General features: G+C 37.0%; 1 protein-coding gene across 2 annotated transcripts in view; it reads right to left on the bottom strand.

The window, feature by feature from the left end:
• The window catches only part of LOC131439252 (PAN2-PAN3 deadenylation complex subunit PAN3), a 72915-nt gene that overhangs the window by 27751 nt on the left and 20183 nt on the right, over nucleotides 1–24981 (bottom strand). For both annotated transcript variants that reach the window (XM_058610042.1, XM_058610043.1), the window contains exon 3: nucleotides 8513–8589. In XM_058610042.1, coding sequence (XP_058466025.1) covers nucleotides 8513–8578 — 66 coding nt within the window. In that variant the 5' untranslated portion in view covers nucleotides 8579–8589. The remainder of the gene's footprint in view (nucleotides 1–8512; nucleotides 8590–24981) is intronic.

Genomic DNA, 24981 nt, shown 5'->3' with positions numbered 1-24981 from the left:
CACAGGATTATTACCTTTTTCTGTGCTAGATCCTGGATTGGTTTGTGAATTTGACAAACCAGGAGGCACAGTCTTTGGTTTTGACTTTTTTTGTTTAACACGGGGATCTTTTTTTGAAGATGAAACTTTAGGTGTCTTTTTTGGTAATTTGGAAGAAGACTTCTTTCTCTTAACTGACCCTTGGGTTGTGATAAACGAATTACCTTCACTATTTTCGTCAGAGTCAGAGTCCTCTGTTTCCTCTAGATTTGAAAACCCGTTTTCGGTTTCCAAAGGGGGGACATCAATGACCGTTTTAAGCATTTCTGCATATGTGCGCTTAGACCGTGCTTTTAAAGAAAGCTTAATTTTGTCTTTGTGCACTTTAAATGCAGTGCATACTGAAATATCCTCATGAGGACTTTCCCCACAATAAATACATTTTTCAATTTCCTTGTTGCAATCATTATCTTTATGAGGTCCTTCACACTTAATACATTTTGGTTTATTGCTACAGTAAGTAGCTGTGTGTCCGAATTTTTTGCAGTTCGTACAATTCATTACATTTGGAACAAAAAGCCGAACAGGGAGGCGAATTTTATCGACATAGACATGGGACGGCAACGCAGATCCGGCAAATGTCACTCGAAACGAGTCTGATGGGCGATAAACTTTTTTTCCCTCTTCATAAACTACTGAGTACAGTTGTTTGCACTCCAGTATTTTCACACCCTCAAGCATAGAGTTCTTGAAACGACCAACACCATGCTTGAGTAAATCATCTACCGAAAGACTCGCTTCGGTAACAACACCGTCAATTTCGACATCTTTGGAGGGTATGTAAACTTTATACTCTTTAATGAAATGTTCCGAAGAGACAATATCATTCGCGTGTTTCAAATTATTTACCACAACACGAATTTTATCGTTATTTACTTTTATGATCTCTTTGATTGAAGAGTATCGTGATGTCAAACCTTTAGAAATTTGGTAAATGTTTAATGGCTTTGATATACGTCTAAAAAAGACTATCCAAGGCCCAGAAGAGCTCTCCTGATATTTTTTCGTTCGTGGGGGTATAGGATTCATGCTAGGATTTACGTCCATGGATTCATCCATCACATTAAAATTTTTAATCAAACTTTAAAATAAAAAATGAAACCAACACTACACAGTACTCAATCAAAAGGAAAAGAAAAAACTTCTACCTTGAAATTGTTGTCTATCTCCGTTGCACTGCCGTGTAGATCCTCGTTGCTCTAGATGTTCTTGTTGGTTGCTGATTGTTGGATGTGATGCTACTGCTACCTGACATCCAGCACCACTCGATTTCCGATTTACTTTTGTCTTCGCCAGCTGTAACCAGCGCAGGTCACCGGTGTATACCTGCGTGTTGTATGGCAGTGGAAAGACCGAGTTGTCTTGTCTCCTTCTTCCTAGTGCTCCGCACCGATATGCTTCTGCACCGAAGTGCCTTCGCACCGGTGTGCCTTTGCACTCTCCTGCTTCTATGTGCCTTTGCACTCTTCCTCTTCGATGTGCCTTTGCACTCTCCTGCTCAGCACTTGTGGCTGTATATTGCGGCCTGGGTAGAGTTTGGGAAACGCCCTTTGTTGTTTCCTTCACCAGCTTGGCCCAGCACTAGGGCTCTCTTATGCAGCACGACTATACGTTTTAACGGCTGCTGCCAACAGGTCTCTACCTGTAGTTCAACCGTTGTCGTATTTAACGCGTGTAAACTAACCAGCGTTATTAAACTGTACGCTTCTATACACAACCTTCTCGGTTGAACGGCTATTACTGAATGAAAAGTTGATTATGAAAAATGTATATCTTTCAATCTGTAGAATTATATTCTGGTGTCTGAAGGACTACTTTTGTCGCGAATACGACTTACTTTACTATGGCGCGCCTTTTCAAAATTTACCTTCTGCCGCCTGTTTGCCTTTGTCGTATTTTGGAAGCTCATAGCTCAGTGATCTGTAGAAGGATGTATTTAATCTAACTACCAATAGATTCTAAGTTTTTCAACTTGAATGTGTATTGCAACAACATTGAAATGTTTCAATAGTACACTATGGAAAAACCTGTCTGATTTGATCCATGTCAGCACCAGCCGACAAGAACGCATTCTTAGGAAGCGAACAAAATATCGGCTATCGGTATAAAAGATGTACACTCAACTTTTTCCCATTATTTTCTAAGCAACGGTTATCGAAGCAAGACGTACGGGAGAGCAACATCGAAGACCTCATGCTTTATGAATGAAACGAGCGCCGAATAACAGAATTGTGCCGAAGAACAGTCGCAGCCGGGAACACAGAAAAACCGAAAGCTTGCCAGGTGGAAGTTGTCCGTCATCATGGGAGCGCTGCTCAATTGAGTTGTCTGAAATTTGAGTCGGAATTCATTGTGAGTTCCAAATGCACCTTCTGATTCCGTACGAAATGGGTTGTTTCATCTTTTTTGGAGTCCAATTGGAAATCACGAGTCAAATTTAGGACGAGTTTTGCGAGTGAAGAGCCACTTCAGATCTGAATGCAGATCCCGTTGATCGTGACCTATTGTGTCATTGATCAACCCAGCAAATTAATGTTTTCTTCATTGAAAGATTATAATCGGTTTTGAGCGAAAACAGCGCTCCAACACGAACGTTTCAAATTCTAGTAGTGAATTTTATTCGTATTCACGACATCCAGTTATGTCTCCGACATTACCCACCCGCCTTTTTTATCGAAAACTTGCAAAAGTTTTGCAAACGTTAATAAATTGTTTTAGTTGTAACTTCGTCATTTTTCAATTCACACTAACCAAATTTCAAAATCTAAATGTGAGCTTTAAGTTGAGGTTTTAAATAAAATTATTTTAAATAATATTAAAGAGAATTTTTTTTTAATTTTTCGGTTAGTTTTTTAATTCTTGAAAAAGTATGCAACTTATTTTTGCACTGTATATTTTTTTTAGAATGCTCAATCAATTTCCTACAACTTCATTTTGGAAACCATTTTTGTACAATTTACATTTTCCGAGTTATCTCGATTTGAAGTAAAAATACATACACCCTTTTTTAAAAATCATTCTTGACGCGAATCGGTCTCTCCATCCGTGGAAAACAAATGGTATGCCATTCTAAAAAAATAGGCCAAGTTTCAGTCGAATTGAAAAAAATTGACTTGAGTTTTGCCACTTTTTCTGCTGTTAATTTATGGAATTGTTCAGTAATGTCCAAACGAGTGAGCAGTAGAAAGATTTCAAACAGATGGGATAAAAGAAATTTTCCGATATTCATGTGATGATACCTTATTGTCAATTAGCTTTTGCGATTGCGATAGATCGATTGTGCTCGTTGAAAACTGAGCAAGACAAAAGATTTTATTGTTTGGGTTACATAGGTTGTTACTTATGTATTTAGCCTTGACAACACTAGGGGGATTCGACGTTTCCATCATAAAGTTTGATATATTTAACCATTACCTTCTTCAGAACATTCTGTCAATTTCAATTTGTTGAAAATTTCACCTCAGCCTGGAATTGAATCATGAACATTTTCGTGCAATTTATTACGATTTCGATTCAACTTAGTTCGACTTTTGGCAGTGTAGCACCATCGTATGCGACTGTAAAAAACTGATATAACGAATTCAATCGTGGTCGTAGTTCGAGTGCCGATGAATTCAAAGAAGGTTGTTCAAAATCAGTTGTTTTGCCAGAAAACATCGATGTTGTAAAAAAATCTGACAATGGAAGATCACCAAGTGAACTTCTATGAAATGGAGGCAGCCTTGGGCATTAGTGTGAAAAGCTTATATATTATTTTGTATGAACATATAGTCGTAAAAAACATTTGTTCACGTTGGATTCCACTTAATTTGATAATCGGTCAAAAAAGACTCGTGTCGATTGGTGGAAAGATATGCTGAAAAAAATTAATCGTGGTGGTTCAAATTTGGTGTAGAACAGTTAACGAAACATGGATTTAGCTCAGAGCTAAGAGAGTATGCCTTAATAAATATATTGTTAAATAAAAAAGTATATTGATCATCTAGGGTAATATTTTGAAAAACAATAAAGCCTTTTTCCATCAAATATAATACTGTTTTCATTTTTAGGCTAAATACATAAGTAACAACCCTCGTACCAATGTTCAAGTGGGCAACATTGCCTAGTTCATCTCAGAGGTGGAAATAAGCAAATTTTTTGATTCACAGTAAATAAAAATAGTCTTTCCATTATTTTACTGATTACTTGGCTTACAATAAACGAATTACGACAAATTCATATCCAACACATTAACTTCGTCCCAAAAAAGAAATATCATCAAGAATTATTGTGGATATGCTTTTCTTACGCAAAAAACTAAACAAATGCACCGATTGCCATCTGATCCTTCGAGTCAGTGTATTGAACAGAGATTGTAGATCTCTCTCAAACTAAAGGTTTGACATATGGTATGATGGATTTGATTGAATCATATCGTAGTATGACCGTGAAAATTGACGACTGCGTTACTTCATCAGTCATCGTGAGCTCTGGCGTTCCTCGGGGAAGCCATCTAGGACCATTCATATTTCTACTATATCTAAATGATCTAAACTTCGCATTGCAATATATGAAGCTATCATTCGTCGACGATTTCAGCTGTTTCATCTCATCAAAGGTCCGAAAGACTCAAATTTCTTGCAGTCACAGCTGGATGTATTTTCCAACTGGTGCAACGTCAACAGAATGGTCCTGAACGCCTCTAAATGTTCCGTTATCTCCTTCTCTCGTAAACGAACCACGACCATGTATGATTACACTATTTCGCAAGCTGTACTAAAACGGGAGACATCAATTAAAGATCTAGGTGTGTTATTGGATTCAAAACTTAGTTTCAAAGGTCACATAGAATATACCCTCTCTAAGGCATTAATGAAGCTAGGTTTTATCTTTCGCATCTCAAAAAATTTCAATAACATATACTGCCTGAAATCGTTATATTGCACTCTAGTGCGCGAGTATGCTGTTGTTGTTTGGGAACCATATTACCAAAGAGATAAGCTACGCATTGAAACTGTTTAGTGCAAGTACATTCGTTTTGCTTTGCGTCCCACGCCCTGGAGAGATCCATTGAATTTTTCAAGCTACGAAAATTGTTGTAGGCTCATACACTTCGATATGCTATCATTCCGCCGTGATACACAAAAAGCTGTTTTCGTCGCGGACTTAATCCAATCTCGAATTGATTGTGCAGATCTCATACAACAGCTAAGTTTTGACATTCTTCGGCGTAATTTGCGGTTTAATCCCTTTCTCAGAATTCCTCGTGCTAGAACTACCGAACCGAACTTCGAGTATGTGTCGCGTATTCAACCGTTTTCGAGTATGTGTCGCGTATTCAATAATTGCTCTGATGAATTTGATTTCAATTTATCTCGTAACGCCATTAAACCCGTTTTCTCCAAATCTTTTCCCGCTAGTTTTATTAGGATAATTAGTCAATATGAATAGTTGTTAGTTAGCTTTGTAGTTTAAATAAGGGTAATTAAAGACTTCGTTATGTATCATTTGGTCAAATGTTACCTGTTGATACAAAAAATGAGAAGGTTTTATGCCTGCTGGAGAAGAAGAACCAAAATCTCAGCTCCAGCAGGCTTTTCCCTTGCTCCTAAATAAACAAATAAACGGATGGAAAAGAGATGACCAAGATAAATACTTTAAATTGATCCCAAAAATTTCCTCGGGGATTGTTGTTTGTCATTAGGTGTTAAGACTTACTTGTTCAGTACGTTTAAAAATTTAATAGCAAATCCTTAGGGATTATCGAAAGTAATAATTTGTTTTGAACGGTTGTCCATAACTTGCTTCACCGCTAGTGATATAACTTAGTCGTGTTTCATGAATGTTCGTAGCATGATAATGACAGGATCAATTTTCGATTAACGAATTAGCGATAAAATGAAAAATTCTTGGACATGTTCAAATTACCCTTTTATTAAATATTGTGTCCATTAACTTTGACATGAACGCTGGATTCGGTCAAGAATTGTATCAAAAGGCCTTTCATTCGTCAAGCCACCACATCGTTTTGCTCAGTATTCAGTCCTGAGAATCAATATTCTGTTCTAGCGGAGTGAACATGAGGAGTGATTATACCAGTATTCTTCTTATCGTTAAAGCCAGTGTACAAAACAGTAGATCTCACAACTAATGGTTCTTACATGCCACGATTTCTCCTTCAGATATGATATTCATGATTCGCATAAGGTAATTCGTCAAGTAATTAAAAGTTCGGAAAATGATTTGATTTGGCTTAAGCAGCTTACAAATCTGTATGAAATGTTCAAAACGACGAATGTAACAATGAGAGATTCTCTTTGTTTACTTTCTCTTTGGATTATTACGGTACTCTTAGCTATCCTTCACTCCAATTATTTACCGATAATAATAACTAAAGCTATCATCTTTGAATCTGCACTGAATACTGAATTACCGACAAAAAGCAGGAATGTTTCGCAATAATCGAAAGAGAAAGTAAACATAGAGAATCTCTCATTGTTACATTCGTCGTTTTGAACATTTCATACAGAAATGTCATGAATAGCACCCTAAGTAGACCGTTTTGAAGTAAACCACTCTTGAAAACATACCCGAATCGGCTGGACAAACTTCAGTATGCTAACTGCCAGGAAAATATTTTCATCTGAACTCATTATTTCAACAGCAGAATCCTATCATTGATACGTAAGAAAATCGTTACATAATTTGATTTGTTCAACTCACGCCCACGATGGCCAACATTATTCATCTAACTACATCTACTGGTAAATGATAATAGAACTTATGCTTCTGTTTACTACATAGCTAAAACAGTCATGTGCATTCCACCATAAGGTCATTTGGCAAGTAATGATTTTGATACCCTATTAGGCACGTGTTTCCAAAAGACGAATCGATCATGCATGTAAAATCTCCACCCAAAACTATTCGTTGCGCGCCAAACGATTTTCCAACGATCTAGTATTCTTTTCTTCAACGGCGAAATACTGAGCATCTCCTTGCGCGCCAAACATCCATCGTAGATCTAGCAATTTTTGGCGACTTTTTCAGTGGGCAAGGCAAGGCAAGGCAAGGCACAAATCTCCAAATATCAAGGAGAACATGCCATTTGAGCCAATTTGTTCTGATTCCTGAATATCATCAATATAAACAGGTAATAATATTATCATACATGCTGCGATAAATAATAATTATAATAATGAGAAAAAAATATCCAATCTTTGTGCGTGCTATGCAGCTGAATTAATATTACCCTATTTAGCTTAAATAGCATACACAGAAGTAACAGGAGTGCTGGATTTTGCTACGCCAATTCAAACGCTCCTTCAAACTTTGAATCTAAGTTCGTGAAAATCGACCGATACCTTTCATTTTAGAGGTATAGACCACTATAATTTCAATTTTTTACATCGTGATTCAAATGAGCAACAAGAACAAAAACAGTTCTCTGCGGCCGAATACACATATTCAAGTTAACATGAATAAACATGAATGAAACATTTATTTTCAAAGCTTTTTATCAGAAAATCCCTGTGCGTGATACTGTTTGAAACATAGCAGATTTCAAAAAGTGATTGAGCGTTATATGAATAGCTGATAAGTCAAACTTATCGTCGAAACCCTTCAAGTTTTTTTATATCGTTTATTTATTTTATTTAACTTTGAATGGGATAACCGGATACAATCTTAGCCGGTACTTTTAGAGCAAATGTGTTGATTTTTGCATGAAAACTTTATACGTGTTTCCCTCGGCTGCGGAATTTATTCCACATTTTGAATGTTGTCTAACAGATTCAAAATTATTAACAATTGTGCCGTACGCCAAGGAAAGTAATTAAACAAGTCTCAAAAAACACAACTGCCAAAAAATATAGGGTTTAATATTCTTTCAAAATTGTATAAATGTTATTAAACTGGAACTGGAATTGCGCCGAGAGCGAACGAAGCGTTGTACATTCATTTCTGCCGCGGTACATAAATGCGCGAACGAGTTTTTGTGAGAGCAGCTAAACTTCTTCGCCTGCGCATGGTTGTCTTCTGAGAATGAGAACGAATTTGTCTCAGCGCAATAAAAAGAGCGCATAAGATCTGCTGCTACTCAGAGTAATATACAATTCCCTCAATATCAATATCTCAATTTTAGTTTTGCTACCCAATTTTTTTATTCACGGGATTCGGTTTTTTGATTCACAATCAGAAATCTTGATTCACATTCTCGTGCGCAAAATGGGCTTATTTCACATTCTCATGCGCAAAATGGGCTCTCATCTGGAAAGAAATGTTTGTAGTCTGGAAGCCACAATCCTCGAGCAAAAAAAACTTTATATTTCCCCAACCTTCCCGCTGCGAAGCATTCATTTTCACAAGCAATAAATAAATTTAATCTATTATGTTAGTGTTCTATCAGTGATTTCCTTGCTTGCCATCCGGAGACAGAGACAGAGTTCAATAGCTATAATTCAATTCAGTTGGTTTCACCCGAATCAATACTCACCATATAGGTTGCCAGTTTACTTTCCGACGGGACTCCATTAGGCGGAGAGAAGAATATTGGATCCATAGCCCGGTGGCCTAGAAACAAAAATAGATAACAGATACCATTAGATGCTTGCGAAATTACTCAGCAGAAGAATTTGTGGCTTGCATTACTTGGCAAACATTGTGCGTAATTTTCTGCTTTTGATTTGTGCGTGAGGACTCCAGCAATATTAAATAATATATTTAAAAAATACTTAAAGGATAGATAATAGAATTTAATTTCTTAGATGTGTTCGTCGAAACCGCTTAGGCTGAAATTGATTGTTATGTTTTTTAGCGCAATAAATGTTTACTGGTTACATTGTAGGCGGAAACTACCCACGCAGGACCAGCGGAATCTGAAAGGCTAGGCACAACCTACACGAATTTCCGCTTTCACTTTGCTCCTAACATCAACTTTCAAGGACGATGATAATAGCGATATATGAAACGGGATTTCGTTCTCTGTGCCGTTGTCGGCTTTCGATAAACATTCTCGTAATCACCTAATTTACTAAAGAAATAAAATGTTATAAACCGAAATGGATGGTTATCTAAACGATTAACATCAATTTACTAGTTGTCTGGAACATTTTGTTTGATCGCCATAAGAATGAAAAAAGGAAATTTTGAATTTTCTGAACCGAAAAATAACATAGATAGGATTTTTAATACTGATCTCTCACAGATCGATGCTCGAATAAATGCGAATGACCTAAAAGACTAGCGTCGTGAAAGATATTATTCGGTTCAAAAGTTTAATGATGGATAATCCACTAACGCTCTCACGCACACGAGTGAAAGAAGAGTCAAACTGCTGCCACAGTGCCTACAGTTGGAAGTCACGCCGGAACGAATGGGAAGGAAGTGAAAATCGTTGCCGAAAAACATATCGAACGAATTATTTCCACACGATTTACGTTATGGCACCGATTACGTTAAATCTGCACTTTTCCCGCATTAGCATGGCTAAACAAGTGGATATATTGCCTAGCCAAAGGAAAATATTTTATTTCTTTCGAATTGTTATTCGATATTAGAGCAATAAATAAAGTGTACACGAGTGATATTGTTCGTGCTGATGCTAGTTAACTTTTAGATGTCAATGACTAGAATAATTGCCTTGCAAGGATTGGAAAACTGCAGTTACGGCTCGTGGCAAAATTTACGGGTTGTGCACTTATTAAATCAGATGTAACAGTTCGGTGTAAGTGAAAACTAAAGATTGAGGAATTGATATTCGCTTGTGTTTTTCAATACAATAAAATATCAAACTTATTTCGTATCTTCGATACCGCTTCGACGTTGCAACTGAGACAGCCAAGGTTGCCTGGTCATTTATTTTTTAAATCTTTGTTCAAACCAAAAACCAATTCGAGCAAAAACAAAAAGGTCCCGCTACTTTTAAACTCTCTGTAGGTCTCTTTGTTTGCCCCCTGGCAATCGAAAAACTTTTAGGGGCTCATTGATTTCAGAAATCTGTGCCATCTCTGCAGCATAGTCAGAATCTGTGAAACTCAGATTAATCTGTGAAATTTCTGGAGGCAGCCATTTGTTTTCAACTGCCATAAGCATAAACCACTGAAGCCTCTCCTGAAGGTGTGCATACGAGTTCGCACAGAGCCAAACGTCAGATCTCAGAGCTGAGCAGAGTAATTCCCTTTCTTCTTGAATGTGTGCAGTAACTCATGTGCACGGAAAAGACACTAAAACTGCGAAAAGAGATACTTGAAATTGTATGTTGGATGTATATAAGATGTGTGTAAACACACGCAATTTCGGTGCACAATGCAAAGAGCTCAGAGTGCCACATATTGAGTACAGCAATGGGATATGAAAAGATCGTTTGACTTTCATTGACAAGCACACGCAAGCAGTTCATAATGATTTTATGCATATTGTGATGTGGGCACAATCGCTCATTATTTTCTATTTGCTACCATCCGACCTAATTTCATAGAATAGAGAACCTTAAAAATAATAGATAATAGAAAAAATAGTAGATAACATAGCGGATGAGGATGCAGTTATTTCCGTAAATTTAACTGGTTGTGCAGTACACGAGGTGCACATAAGGACGAGACGTCCCTGGAAAACAGTATCAATAACTTATGCCTGGTATTCCAGTATGAAGCGCGTGTTTTTTTTTTGTCAAAATGAAACAAATGATTTATTCAAAGTATTGACTATTGCTTTCTACATATCTTGACGTCTTTCAAAGCAAAAAAATATCGACTTCTTCGTAGGAATCAAAGGGTTGCTCAGCCAATGGGTGGCTCATCGATGAAAACAAATGGTAGTCGGAAGGGACCTAGTTTGGTGAATATGGCGGGTGTAGTAGCCACTCCTTACCAAGTGCTTTGATTGTATCCTGAACCGGTTTTGCTTTGTGTGCAGGTCGTGTAACAACATTACTATAAATTTGATTAGTGTTTAAAGGGGAAGACAGATTCGAAAACGACACGCAAATGCAACTATGTAATGAAAACTGCGGAAATGTTACCGCAGAGACGGTACTCGATCCCGTAGTTAACTACTAACCGGGGAAATTGGTTTTACCAACTTAACTATCCTGCATATGCAAACATATGAAGAGACAGCCTAATTGACTAGAAGAACCAAGCATGCTTCGCTTCACTTGTCCGCCACAGCATTCGATTATAGTCCTATCTCTATGGCAACACATCCGACTGCAATACAACACACACCGCGTCACAAGTCTATATCTCCACTTTCGGCTATCTGTTCTTCGATCAATTCATCGTTCAAATTGATCATTTGCTGTTTGTAGTGATTATTATTAACAGTTTCACCCGGTTTTAGAAACTTATAATACACCACACCTTTCTGATCCCAACAAACACAGAGCATTTCCTTCTTGCCGATTCGATCTGTCAATATTTTTTTCCGTTCAGAATTCATAAAATAAATCTTTTTTTCATCGTCAGTAATAATACGATGCAAAACTGAATTTCTTTCGTGTCTTTGAAGTAAAATTTCACAATTTATTTCGGTTTTCCATCTGTCTTTGATTCAATTCACATGGCATCCATTTTCCACACAATAGGACATTTTTGCCTTTCTCTATAGAAAGGTATTAGAATTGCTGGAAAACCCGACTTTCGAACGGAGCATCGGAGACCTATAGTGTTATATACCATTCGACTCAGTTCGAAGAGATCGGAAAATGTGTGTGTATGTGTGTGTGTGTGCACTTTTAGAAGATATTTGAATTTCGCTCAATTTTCTCAGAGATGGCTGAACCGATTTTAACAAACTTGGGCTCGTTTGAAGCTACTGTCGGGCCATTGATCAAGTTCAAAGATCAAATGGCTGTGACTTTTGTTTCCAGAGATATGATGGTATAAGTGACGTAACCGACAAAACACGTGGTATTTTATCGATCTAATGCATATAAGGGTGCCAATATTTTGGGATCACCTGTAATTTCATAAAGCGCTAGTGCTCAAAAGTTTAAGAACCTCGAAAAAAGTTTAAGCACCATGCAAAATTTGAGCTAAATCGGACATGCGTAAGGGGTGAAAAAATCGACTTTCTGGGACAGGGATATTTTTACTAAGTCCCAGAAAGTTGATATTTTCAAAAAAAAATTTCGAGATTACAATAAATATCGACGTTTCATGCAATTCTATGAATTTTTAAGACATCTGGCAAAGCAATTTTTTTGCTTGGCTCTATAGATAGGTAATGCTGGAAAAATCGACTTTCGAACGAAGCCTCCGGAACCCATAGTGTTATATACCATTTGACTCATCTTGACGAGCCCTTAAAATAATTTTCTTACCGATAACGAAAACGGAAGTTTAGGTGTAATGGTATCAGTGACGTAGCCGATAAATTATCCATTTTTCGCCACTCAGTTTTCTCAGAGATGGCTGAACCGATTTGAACGAGCTTGGGCTCGTTTGAAAGATACTATTGAGTCATTAATCAAGATCAAATGGCTGTCACTTCTGCTTTCGGAGATATACTGGTGATATAAGTAACGTAACGTAACTCATTTTTCTGAACCGATTTTGACTCATTTGAAAGCTTTCATTGGATTATTGATCAAGTTCTAAGACCAAACTGCGGTCGCTTCTGGTTCCAGAGATATTATGGTATGAGTGACGTAAACGACAAAACGCTCTTTTTACGCCCTTTTTCTCCGATGAATGAACCGATTTTAACAAGCTTAGACTCATTTAAGAGATACTGTTGAGCCGTGGATCTTGTTCGGAAACCAAATGGCTGTCATTTCCGGTTTCGGAGATATAATTGTATAAGTGGCATAACAACCAAATCATTTGTTTGCTTTTTTTCTCTCTGTCGTATTTATGTGTATATGGCTAAACCAATTTCAATAAACTCGTAAGCTTGTTTGAAAGCAACCTTTGGTTCATCAAAAAGGTATAAAGTTCAAAAGGCTGTCACGTACGGCTCCGATGATATAATGGTATAAGTAACGTAAACGACAAACCTCATTTTCGATCAGTTTTCTCGGGTACGGATAAACCGATTTCAATAATTTTAGGATCATTCAAGACTAGTATTGGGTCGTGGATCAAGTTCGAAGATCCAATTGTTTCGTTTCTAGTTCCGAAGATATAATCGTACAAGTGACGTAACCGACAAAACATTTTTTTTCTATTCTTCTTATTATCTTAGAAAGTGACTAATGATTATTTTAAAATTTATTCTTGCAAATGCAGTTGGTTTGAGAAATGTATCTGAATAATGACGTAAACGCTGAAGCAAACTTTTGTTAGCCACCGGAATCAATCTGAAAGAAATTTATAATAAAAATGAACCCAAATTCGTGTCATAAATTATCCTAATACAAAACGTGATCTGCATGTGTTTTTTGCATAGATATTCTTAGGTGTTTTAGTTCTCATGACATTATTTTAATTATCGTCGTTTCAAACGTCAAATTGAGATTTTAATCACTCATTACCCTGTAATGTCGAAACTGCAAATCGTATCGAATTTCAATCTTAACGTGTGACAATCGATGAGAATCCATGAGATGTCGAAGTAAGTTCCACTTTAGAGTTTTCCGTCATTATTTATGGTACTTCCAGAGCCGGTATTCAGGAACTGGCATAACCCAAAATAATGATTCGAATAGCGATAAATTAATACGCCAAACAATTTACATATTCTATATCGGTATGAATTTTAAAAACTCACTTCACTTCACCAATTTTGTATGGGACCTTAAGTCCTTTAATTTGAATTTTTTTTTTGAAGTTCGATTTGACCTTTTTGCGAAAATGATTGAGTTTTGAGAAACGATTCGATACTGGAACCGGAATTCTAAAATCGGTGTAGCCGAAATCAGTTAAGTTCACCTGAGGAGTGTGTAGACATCTTTGAGAAATTGTAGTGCGAATTAAAATTTTGGGGTACATTCCGAATCCAAAAACGAATACCGCTTAAACTGAAATAAATTTATTTGGTAATCGACTATCCAAATCTGCAAACCCGATAAACTTGATTAATTTATGTGAAATGGGCATTTTTATACTAATCACCCTGTATTTCCTAAATTAGAAGTCGGATCTGACTAAAAAGTAAGATGTTTTATAGGATTTCAGGACCACTCATTTGAATCATAGATGATTCTTAGACTTCATTTGAATCTTAGATCGGTTCAGCCATCTACGAGAAAAATGAATTGCATTATTTTAATTTCGTTTCACATGTCATCCTGTGGTTCCGCTATCAGAAGTTGGATCCAAACGTAATTCATGATCCTTGTTTGGGAGTATACTACTTTTCGTATGAATCTGAGGTTGTAGAAAACGGTTTAGCCATCTCCGAGAAAATTGAGTGAAATTATTTGTCACACACGCATTTGCTGATCTCGACGAACTGAGTCGTATGGTATATGGAAGTCATGTTCTTCCAGCATTTATTGCTGTAAATAGTTTAAATCAATATAATTATGGAATCACTTTCAACTCGAAAATGCTGATATCATCTGGTTTATGTATGCCATATTCGAACGATTATGTTGCCAAAAACGAACCGTGCTAAAATCGATCCGAGGCGTATATGACATTCGGCCCTCCGGGCCTCGGAAAATTTTTCTAAAGTTTGAGTGAATTCTATACCTATTTTTTATATATAAAAAAAGATAAAAAGGCAAAAGATGTTTAGCGAGACTGTACCGATGACAAGAGAAAGGCATTGGGTTGGGAAAAGTTATGCGGATTTTCAAAGTTATGCGGTTCTTTCAAGATGAAGTTTCAAAATGAGGCGGTTTTCTAAGTAAATTTTCAAAGTGATGAGTTTTTTTAGCTAAAATTTGAAGTTGTGCGATTTAAACGCGATTTCTCATGTGATACGTTACCTAGCATAGAAAGAGACTTTGGTGTATTTCTCATGGTTTGTTGCAAATTCTGGCTTTTTTTTCAAGTTTAAAATAGGAAAATCTATAGAAAGACCAGCATTTTCAAAACAATAGTCGGAAATAAGAGAACAATTTGTAAAGATTAAAAAAACTACTAAGCTTTTCGAAACTTATTCACATGTTCCGAACAATTTCTAGATGTGTACTGAATGCAAAAAAAATATCGGTTTTAAATAATAATAACAAAGCTCGTAAACTTTCATAGAATTGTTTGAAAATGTGTGACAATTAGAATTATTTTTCAACAATTCATAAAATTTAACTGGGAAATACATTGAATATCTATGGTGTTGTTTTTTTTATTTAAAAGATATTTTATTCAGGCCTATTTGCGTACAAGCTTTACGTGGCCGATTTAGCTGAGTTTTTAGATAATTTTCTTTTTGTATTGGATCTCGTTGTCACCCTTTTTCTAGGGGGAGAGGAGCTTCCATTTTCCTCCTGCGAGGATTGAGGGGCAGTTTGTTCGTGGTTCGTCTCGTCATCCATTGCCGTGGTATTGTTGTTGATTTCGTTGCTAGTTGCTGTAGATGCGCCTTGTTGTACATTGTTTGCAGTTGCTGGTTGGTTAGATGTAAGCTGTTAATAGAAGCTGGTGTACTTTATTCTATAGGGGATACGTTGGATGGTTTCGTTGAAGGGGATGCTTCACTGTTGTTGGTAACTCTCACAGGTGTATGTTACTGGGGTTGGTGTGAAGGAAGCGCAGTTGTCCTTTGGTATAGTTGTCTCCTTGTCCGGTTTATCACATGGCTTACCGTAGTGAACAGCTTTTTGGCATTACTGACACGTGGCCATCTGATTGTCATAGGTAACAAGTGATTTGCACGGAATTCTTGTATCTTGACCGAAAATCACATAAGAAGGTATAGGCATCTTCAAGTGTATGCGTAATAGACGTACGTCATTTAGAAAACCGGGGAAAAAATTCTTCCACTTTTCTTTTTCGATAGAGAGAATCTCTCCGTAGGTTTGCGAATATAAGAATCGGTGACGCTTGAGTGAAGATCATGCACACGCACTTCTATAGCACTATCATCCATATATACTGGAATGTTGTACTTAATGTTCTCGTGCTCCACATAGTGCACATTGTTATTGTCTTTTGCGAATTGAATTGCATCCAACTCTTTATAAAACTGGATGTAAACAACATTATTCGTCTTATTGCATTGAAGTAAATGCACACGTTTAATGTCAAGATGCATTTGCTCCTTAACCCTCAGGGTACGGACTATAAAAAAGTTACGTTCAGTACGGACAGGGTTAGCCTAACCCGGCGACTTTGATTGGGTGTATATCGAGCTGTACTTTGTCAATTTGAATAATTTTTTTTTATTTTGTGTGAAATTGTCTCAAAAATATAATAGAATTGTCAGATTAATCATTTAACTGATTGAAAAAAAATTTTAATGAAAAATGTGAACGGGTCTTGAATTTTTTTTGTAAAAAACGTTTTTTTTCAAAATGCTGTAACTTTTTGAAAAAAAAAATATTAACATTGTATAACTGGCATTTGAAAGGTGAAAAGTAGTTCTTATAAATGTCTATAACGGTTTTTTGATTTATTCCAAAAACTATATTTTTTTTGAAAAATGAAAATACGCGTTTTTTCGAGTTAGCGAAGAAACGTTGTTTCGTTGATTTATGATGATAAAGGTTCAAATTAATTACTTTTAGCAGCAACGCTTCGAGTGATTCGACGCGTTGCCATGTTTTTAATGCGTGTTCTTTAACAAAAAATTACAAAAAACAAAATTTAACGAGTTATAATTCACTACGAGCAGCAAAGATTTCGATATAAGACGTACGTTCAAGTGATTGAGATCTACTACAATACTTCGCTTACACCATGTACAACGCGTTATTTTGAGGTTAGAATCTACAAAATTAAGTAAAGAGTACGTATTCTTACTTACCTTTTTATTCCTCAGCGGCAAACAGACGAAAATGAAAACTTAATATTTTTGAAAATTTTGGATTTTGTAACGTTCGATACGGACTGGGTGTACCACACCCGAGCACAATGTTTATATGTGTCTAGCTCGGACACAAAGCGGAGACTGACTCTGCCGCTTGGGCCTCTAATAGTGTGTACCTATAAGTTTTTTCCCCCCCTGGTCCGGACCCCCCTCGCCGACTTCTCTTCGTATGGCGCTTCTTTCAAATTTCGCTCGGGTTACGGTAACCCAGTCCGTACCCTGAGGGTTAAGCAAACCTTCAAGTTCTCGTATCGAAGGTCGAATTTTGCAATTCCTGAAGTCAACAATAATTGTATTTTTTCGTACCGGCGGTAGCTTTTGTTCGTTTGGTTCACTCATTTATAGATCGTGCTATAGTTCACTACACAATACTGTACTTGGTTTCTTCTGTCCCGAACGTAAGCGGTTTTGGTTTATCGACTGACTTGAATGAGATGTGAAACCGAACTGATGGTGTTGCTTTATTGCAGACAGTTTTTTGAAAAAATGTTGACATAAAGTGCAATTTTGGGACATATTGAGATTCTCAAAAATATTTTCAAGAAGTTGGAAAACATCATAAGATTTCTTGGATTTGAAACGATTTTTTTAATTCATGCAGTTAGGTTGTCAAAAGCTGAGATGACTAAATGCTCACAAGTTCCTATCTCATACCTCCCCGTATACCACTGATGAAATCTGATCAATAGAACGACGTCGAACGGGTGCAATCGCCTTCTGCGTTAGTATCAGAATGAGAGGATGCGAATTGGTTTGTATGTAATAACTCAACTGCGAAAGGGATTGAAAATCTAATATTCTTTTAAATACGCATAGATTAGCATTTTTCATTTCATCATTGAAGAATTCGATGTATGAAACAGAATATGTCTTATGAGTAAGAGTAACTGTTTGGACTCGTTCCGTATGATGAAAGCAAAGTCAATATCTTTTCAGCTACTCATAGGTAAGTAGTGTGACACTAGAATCGAATGTACATAAAACAGAGTTAGCGATATGATACTTTTGTTATATCTATTCACTTGTCCCTTCAGCTTTGGTAGCTTGAAATACGTCATACTTCCGCGGTGTTCCAGTTCACCAATCTTCCTCGCAGCAAAGATGACGATAACGGTGACGACGACGCAATGAATAATCAAGCAGTCAACGCCATGAATCATAATCACTGCGGTCGGTCGTGATTGTCACCGCTCACAACGAGACAGTGTAAACTTTTTTTTTCTTTACCGACAGTCTAATTCTATAAGAGCTTTCAAAATTCAGAGCTAGAGAAGTGAAACTCAAGAGTTGCTTTGAATGAGATCTTACTTTATTAGTCGAGAGCACCGTTACAACATTGCAGCAACCTTGGTTCGTTCGTATTCCGGCTGTCCGTGGTGATGCCAAAGAAGAGAAGGGACCACCACAGCGCAAAAAACAGATACATAAAATCTGCTTAAAAATTAAGAAAGTAAAATAAGGTGAAGAGGAATACTGTAACAGCTGATGTGCAACGGATTGCGCACGACGGTTCGCCAGCAAATGAACGTACCGACTGCTAGGTTGCCGTTGGAGTTCGCCCGGACTCGGTTCGCTCTTTGACGACCCAGTTGAGTGTGTTTGAATAGCTGTAAATGTTGACCAAACATGGAATTGTCGCTACCAGCCGGAATGAGTCAGTTGGAAGCACGGTGGCGCATTGTCTCCAGAGTGTGTTTGGAAATAAGTCGAAAGCAAGTTGCTGAATAATTGATATTGGGACATAAAAAATATACTCCACTTACTTCTGCCGGATCATACGTGATGCGTAAAAAAGTTGTGACCCTTCTCGGAAAATGAATAAAATTGCAACTGATAGTACATTTCTGGTTCTAGGGTTCAAGCACAGAGTCTAGCCGATAAATACCAAATCCAAGAATTTTAATGAACAGTCATTTAAAATGAGTAAACCAAAAATCATATCTGGTTACTTGATTGGCACTATGAAGTGATTCCGTCACAAGTGTATTGCAGTTATCAATATAACAGGTTTGAATACCTGCTGCAAAATAACGACGTCGTGGCCTTGAAATCTAACTACCGTTAGTGTGACAACTGGTGTGACCAGGTCAGGTGGTACAGGAAATAATGCATCGGTTAAATAAACTAGCCGTCGTCTGTTCTGGTATCGTTTTGAGAGGATGACGAGTATCAGTAGGAAATTTAGAAACATCTGCATTTTAGTAGCTGACAGGTCCTCTACAGACATATAATCGTGGATATGATTCTTTAGAACAGAAAAAATCATACGTTCTGAAAATGTTTCCATCATATTCATTTCTAGGTGTAAGATTTTGTTAAAAAAGTAGGCGTTTGCGAGAGATTTAGAACCTCTATTTCTTAGATAAACTAGTTTGCTACTGAGAGCTAAAAACATGTTTTAATGTGACGTTTATGAATATGAAATAACGCAAAAATAGAACATGTTATTTCGCTTAAAACATGAAATCGGAGTTATAACATGTTTTAACTCATAGTGTGAACATAGTATAACACATAATTTAGGGAATTTCCAGATATCGTTTTCCATCCTTTAGAATGCTGATTTATTTTCTTCTGAATAAGTCGGTCTTGAATTCAGTTTAGAATTTTTGTTTCGCCACTCTAAGTAACGGTATACCAACAGGCTCTTTTCATTTGAACTTAAGTTAGTAAAAATTGGTCACGGCATCTCTGATAAAAGTGAGTAAATAATTTAAAAAAAATAATTTTCACGCTTTTCACCCTATAATTCCGGAACCGAAAGTCGGATCCCGATGAAATTCAGCAATGTCGTAAAGGACTATAAGACCATTCATTCCAAACGCGGCAACTATGGCAAAGCACTTTTTACCCCTCCAGAAGATTTATTGAAGTGGCCATGTCCTTCCAGTATTTTGGCAACTGGAATAAATATTTGAAAATTTACTAGAAATATCTTATGATATAACACTTTTTTCAATAACCCCTGTAGTTCGTCTCCGTAATAGTTCATATTTCTTGACTAAGTTACTACAATTTTCAATCTAATTTACTACAATGTGAAATGTGCTATACTTTACCACTTCCGAATATTGGTTATTGGTAATGTTTGTGATCGTATCAAAACATTCGGAAGAGAAACTAAACTTACCTACTTGGTTGCTTTTAATTTGCTCTAACCTCTCTGTTCCCTTTATAAAAATGTTTTATATATTGCAAAGTTTAATGATCTGTAGTAATGATTTTTTGTGCCAGCCCTGATTCATTTGAATCTAAGTTTGTGAAATTTGGTGGCGCCATCTCTGAGAAAAGCTAACACACATATTTTCATTTTTTGCACAATTTACCCCATAACTCCGAAACCGGAAGTCAGATCCAAACAAAATTCAAGAATTTCGTAATGTTCGAAATGCTTGCATACAATGCGAGAGATTTCAATATAGGGAAAGAAATCTTCATCTAACATTTATCTATTCATGAGTCCATGAATGTTATTCAAGGTTTTTGATCATAAAACCTTATTTATATCATTAGCAATAACTCTTCTCTCGTGAAAATTAATCATGGACAGAATATACTTCAATAGCGGAATATATATCATTCGATATTCGCAGCGCCAATTTTTTTCTTGGATATCCCAAATCATGTGATAACTATCGATAATCCAATAACTCCAGGTAAGACACATTTCGAATTAAAAAAACCCTGAGGGGTTGAGGTGATAGAAATAAATTTACGACATAGTTTTAATTAACTGAATCGTTACTCTATAGTACATATGTAGTTATATGATAAACAGCAAATCGTTATCAGATGGAAAATTTTTTTTGCGATTTCGTGAACAATTTCTAGAATCTTTTTGTGACATTGCCTTCACGAAACATTTCCGAGTAACGCCGGAAAATTCAGCTGGTTCCATATAAAAAGTTCTTCTTTGAATATTATTCAGTTTTTTTATTCTATGCTATATAGTTGGAACCATGTAGGTGAAGTATTGTCATCATGCCGAAGGTTTTGATTTGTAACAAAAAATGAAAAATTTCTCAACAGCCGAGAAAATCGGATCAGGGTCATTTCGCCGAAAGGGTTATTTCGCCGAATCCTGAAATCGTCGTGAAATCGTAATAAGAATTGATTTAAATTAAAGACAAACGAAAGATTAATGCCTTTTTTGTTGATCAACCATTGTACTTCTTAAGTAATAATTGATTGTTGTATTCTTGAATAAAGATTGATCCATGAACCTCAGAAAGTAGTTCCCAACAAAACTTGTTGACTATTAGCTACTAAGCACCAAAGCAGTTCTATAGGTGGAGAGCGGGTCATATCGCCGAAAGCCATTTTGCCGAAAGTCGTTTCGCCGAATGCCATTTCGCCGAAAGTCGTTTCGCCGAAAGGGTCATTTCGCCCCGAAAGGGTAATTTCGCCGAAAGGGTCATTTCGCCGAAATGATCATATCTCCTGTATGTTATGTCTCCTGTATAACTGATGTGGCGCAGCCACATAACCGTAGCCAAGATGGCTCTGCGGCACAAAGCCGCCGGCGTAGCCGCATTAGATCTTTTTTTCATTTTCACTTAATAAACGGAAAATACCACCTACATTTGCCTGGTAGATACACCTATAGAACTGCTTTGATGCTTAGTAGCTAATAGTCAACAAGTTTTCTTTGGAACTACTTTCTGAGGTTCATGAATCAATCTTTATGGATCAGGGTCATTTCACCGAAAGCCATTTCGTCGAAAGCCGTTTCGCCGAAAGTTATTTCGCCGAAAGGGTTATTTCGCCGAATGACATGCATTTCGCTGAAAGCCATTTCACCGAATCCTGAAATCGTCTTGAAATCGTAATTAGAATTGATTTAAATTAAAGACAAACGAAAGATGATAGCGTTAACGCCTGTTTTGTTAATTTACCATTGCACTCTTCAATGAAGATTGATTCATGAACCCCAGAAAGTAGTTCCCAAGAAAACTTGTTGACTATTAGCTAGTAAGCATCAAAGCAATTGCATAGGTGTATCTACCAGGCAAATGTAGGTGGTATTTTCCGTTTATTAAGTGAAAATGGAAATATACTAATGCGGCTACGCCACATCGCTTTAGTTCATGTGCTGTCCGACCTCGCTACCGCTCGTTCGGACCTAACTAAAGCAATGAAACATAGCTTTGAGTAGACCGAGCAAACGAGGCGGTTACAGGTTTGTATGCAAGAGGCCGCCGCTTCCGATGACCCTTTCGGCGATATGACCCGCTCCCATTAACAGGCACACCTGGTAGATTGATTTTAATTCCCATCCGCAACCCGCGTAATTGCTAATAATCCTAAGTCTAGCTGTAGATAAACGATATCATGATTATCTGGAACTACCAACCAATATTTGTCAGACAAATGAACCGCTCGATTTTTATTTAGAAAAATATTTTTTTGCTAATATATTAAACTCTTATTGATCCTAAAATAGAAACTGCTTCAGTGATTTTCACAGCACACACAAGTCGTAAATTATAGATAATATCCAACACCAACAAGAAGTGAGTTCGAGGCTGTTAAATTGAAACGAACCTATAATTTTCCGCAATCGCAACCGTCAGCAGCTACTGGGCCGAAGGAGCTGGAAATAGGTGGCACTCAAATCGATACCTCTTTCTAACTTTACTTGTGAAACTTCCTCAATTTCGTTCTAGTTACTAAACACAATTGTTGCACGGTCGAGGGCCACTGATTTCAACGAGAGCTGGGTTTAATGACTGGTTAATCATCCCGGCTGTTGTTTTATTGACGGAGTTCCAGAGCCGAAAATCTTTGGATATGATTTTTTTCAATTATAACGGGTCCGCACGAGAGGAGGTAAAACCACCTGCGTAAAATTTTCGAGCGATGTCAAAAAAAAACAAGGTACAAAATGTGCCGTGAGTGGTGAAACCAACAGGCGGAATTTTTCATTCTTTTATGCCGCTGAGGGTCGCTTTCGGTAGTTGCCGCTTGCTGGCCATAAATGCGCCTGCTCTCGACAGCGAATTATAACAATGGCTGTATCGAGTCCAACCAGGGTAAAGAAAAATACGTTGTGCACTGATCCACTCAAACACTTACACGGATTCGCGAAAGCACCTCCATTAGCACCAGCCGCGAATTTATATCTACGTGAGCAATAACTATAAACATTGCACACCTATAGCGCACACTTTGTGCACAGCTGTGCGCTTTTTTTTTTGATACAACCGATGGGAAAGGTTTGTTTGATGACAGGATAAGGGCTAGAGGCGGGGGTGTGTGTGTGCTAGTATACAGTAAGAGATTCCGCTACTAAAATATCACGGGCCAGCACAGGGAAAAATCTGAATGACGAATCATATTTGCCTGAGCAATTATCAGTTCATGCGGCGCGCATCCAGAAATTAATACTTTTCAATGAAGGTCAAAATGGAATGTAAATATTGACATTTGTGAGAACAGTAAAAGGTGAGATAACTCACCAACCCGCCTTCTTCAGAAAAACCGAGTAGCAGTTTTTTCAATTTGTACTAGCGCCATCCCAACATCATTTGGACTGGCTGTGTGACGAATACAAAATATAGCACTTGTCTCTCGTAATCAGACAACGGGGCTCTTCGTTGCGTAGACAAGCACTTACAAACTGCTACGTCATAGGTTTATTTTTAGGAGTACATATTGGTAGAAAATACCGTCCTCCCTCCTTCCCGATGCCATGCCTTTGCGATATGGAAGAAGGTGGTACGAAAGATGAGAGCTACGTTCCCAGCTCTGACTGGGGAAGTTACATTTCACATCACGTTATTACTTTCGTCCCCAATCGATGCGCGTTCCCTTTCTGGATTTGTTGTTTTTTCTGCTACTTCGACAGCTAGTGTTCGAGGCCACTTCCACCCATGCGGGAACGGGAGATGATGACCTTATTACGACGAAGTTTGTAGCACACACACGGATTCTAATAGAAGAGTCAATGTCCCTGTTGGATTGCACTGCACGATTACCTTTCACATCGGAAGTAAGGCGACGTGATTGGTTTTGTTCACCATCGAGGAATGAATGGCCTAGAAGCTGGTAAAGTGTTTATTAAAAACACACGGAAAGACCGAAATTAGCATTTTGGCGAAAAAATTAGTTGATTTTCTGATTTTAGTTAGTTATTTTTTGAGACAACTAAAAAAATCTTACTTTTGCTAATTTAGGTTTTTTATTTCTGATTCCCTTAATAATAAAAAAATATTTGTTGAAATGGCTATTTTTTTAGTTGAATTGACCAATTCAACGTGCTGTCATTTCTTAGCTAAGGCACGCTTCATTTCCATTGAACTAATTTTTTAGTTGAATAAGATAAATAAAACGTTGTTTTCAACCAACATAAATGGTTGAATTGGCTTCGGCAATTTGCAACTATGTGGCGCACTGTCACCGAAAAAACGTTAACACCGTAATGACTACTAACCACTAGATGGCACACTACTACCGAAAAATATTTCAGTCGCGGTAGTCTTTTCTATATTGGCAGGTATAAATACGATGTTGTATTGGAGAAAAAGACATAAGCGAAACATAAACTTCTTTTTGAAAATTTTTCTTCTAAATCGCTGCCGAATACAAGTAATACACCAGACGGTGTCGCCCGGAAGGTTGGAAGATGCAAAAAACATCATTTGACATAAACAATTAGAGTGCAACATTCGAAACTTACTTCACTATTCCGCGTAAAAACATTATTACGCACAATCGTTTCAAAAGCGCACAAATTCTGAATAAATGCACTTGTCACTAAGAGTTTACGTCATTTTTACAACTCGGTTTAGAAATTTATATATCGATATATCGTAACACATGCGAAAAACATCTAAACAATTCGCAAGCAGTTTCAACAAGACTGTCCTTTTTAGCTTTTTAATGGTTTGTTTTGCTTTGACACTTCTCATGAGATTTTGGCTAATAAACTTGTTAATAAAACACATTTCATTTTTGTTTTCTTTGTGCTGTCCTTCAGTAATGACGGTGATAGAACAAATTTTCTGATTTTGAAAACAAAATTAGTTGTCAATGAGAATTTCGTGT

This window comes from Malaya genurostris, chromosome 3, assembly GCF_030247185.1.
Source record: "Malaya genurostris strain Urasoe2022 chromosome 3, Malgen_1.1, whole genome shotgun sequence".
NCBI classification, from domain to species: Eukaryota; Metazoa; Arthropoda; class Insecta; order Diptera; family Culicidae; genus Malaya; species Malaya genurostris.
The sequence above is the reverse complement of the archived record's forward strand: the minus strand, read 5'-3'. Positions and strand labels throughout refer to the sequence as shown.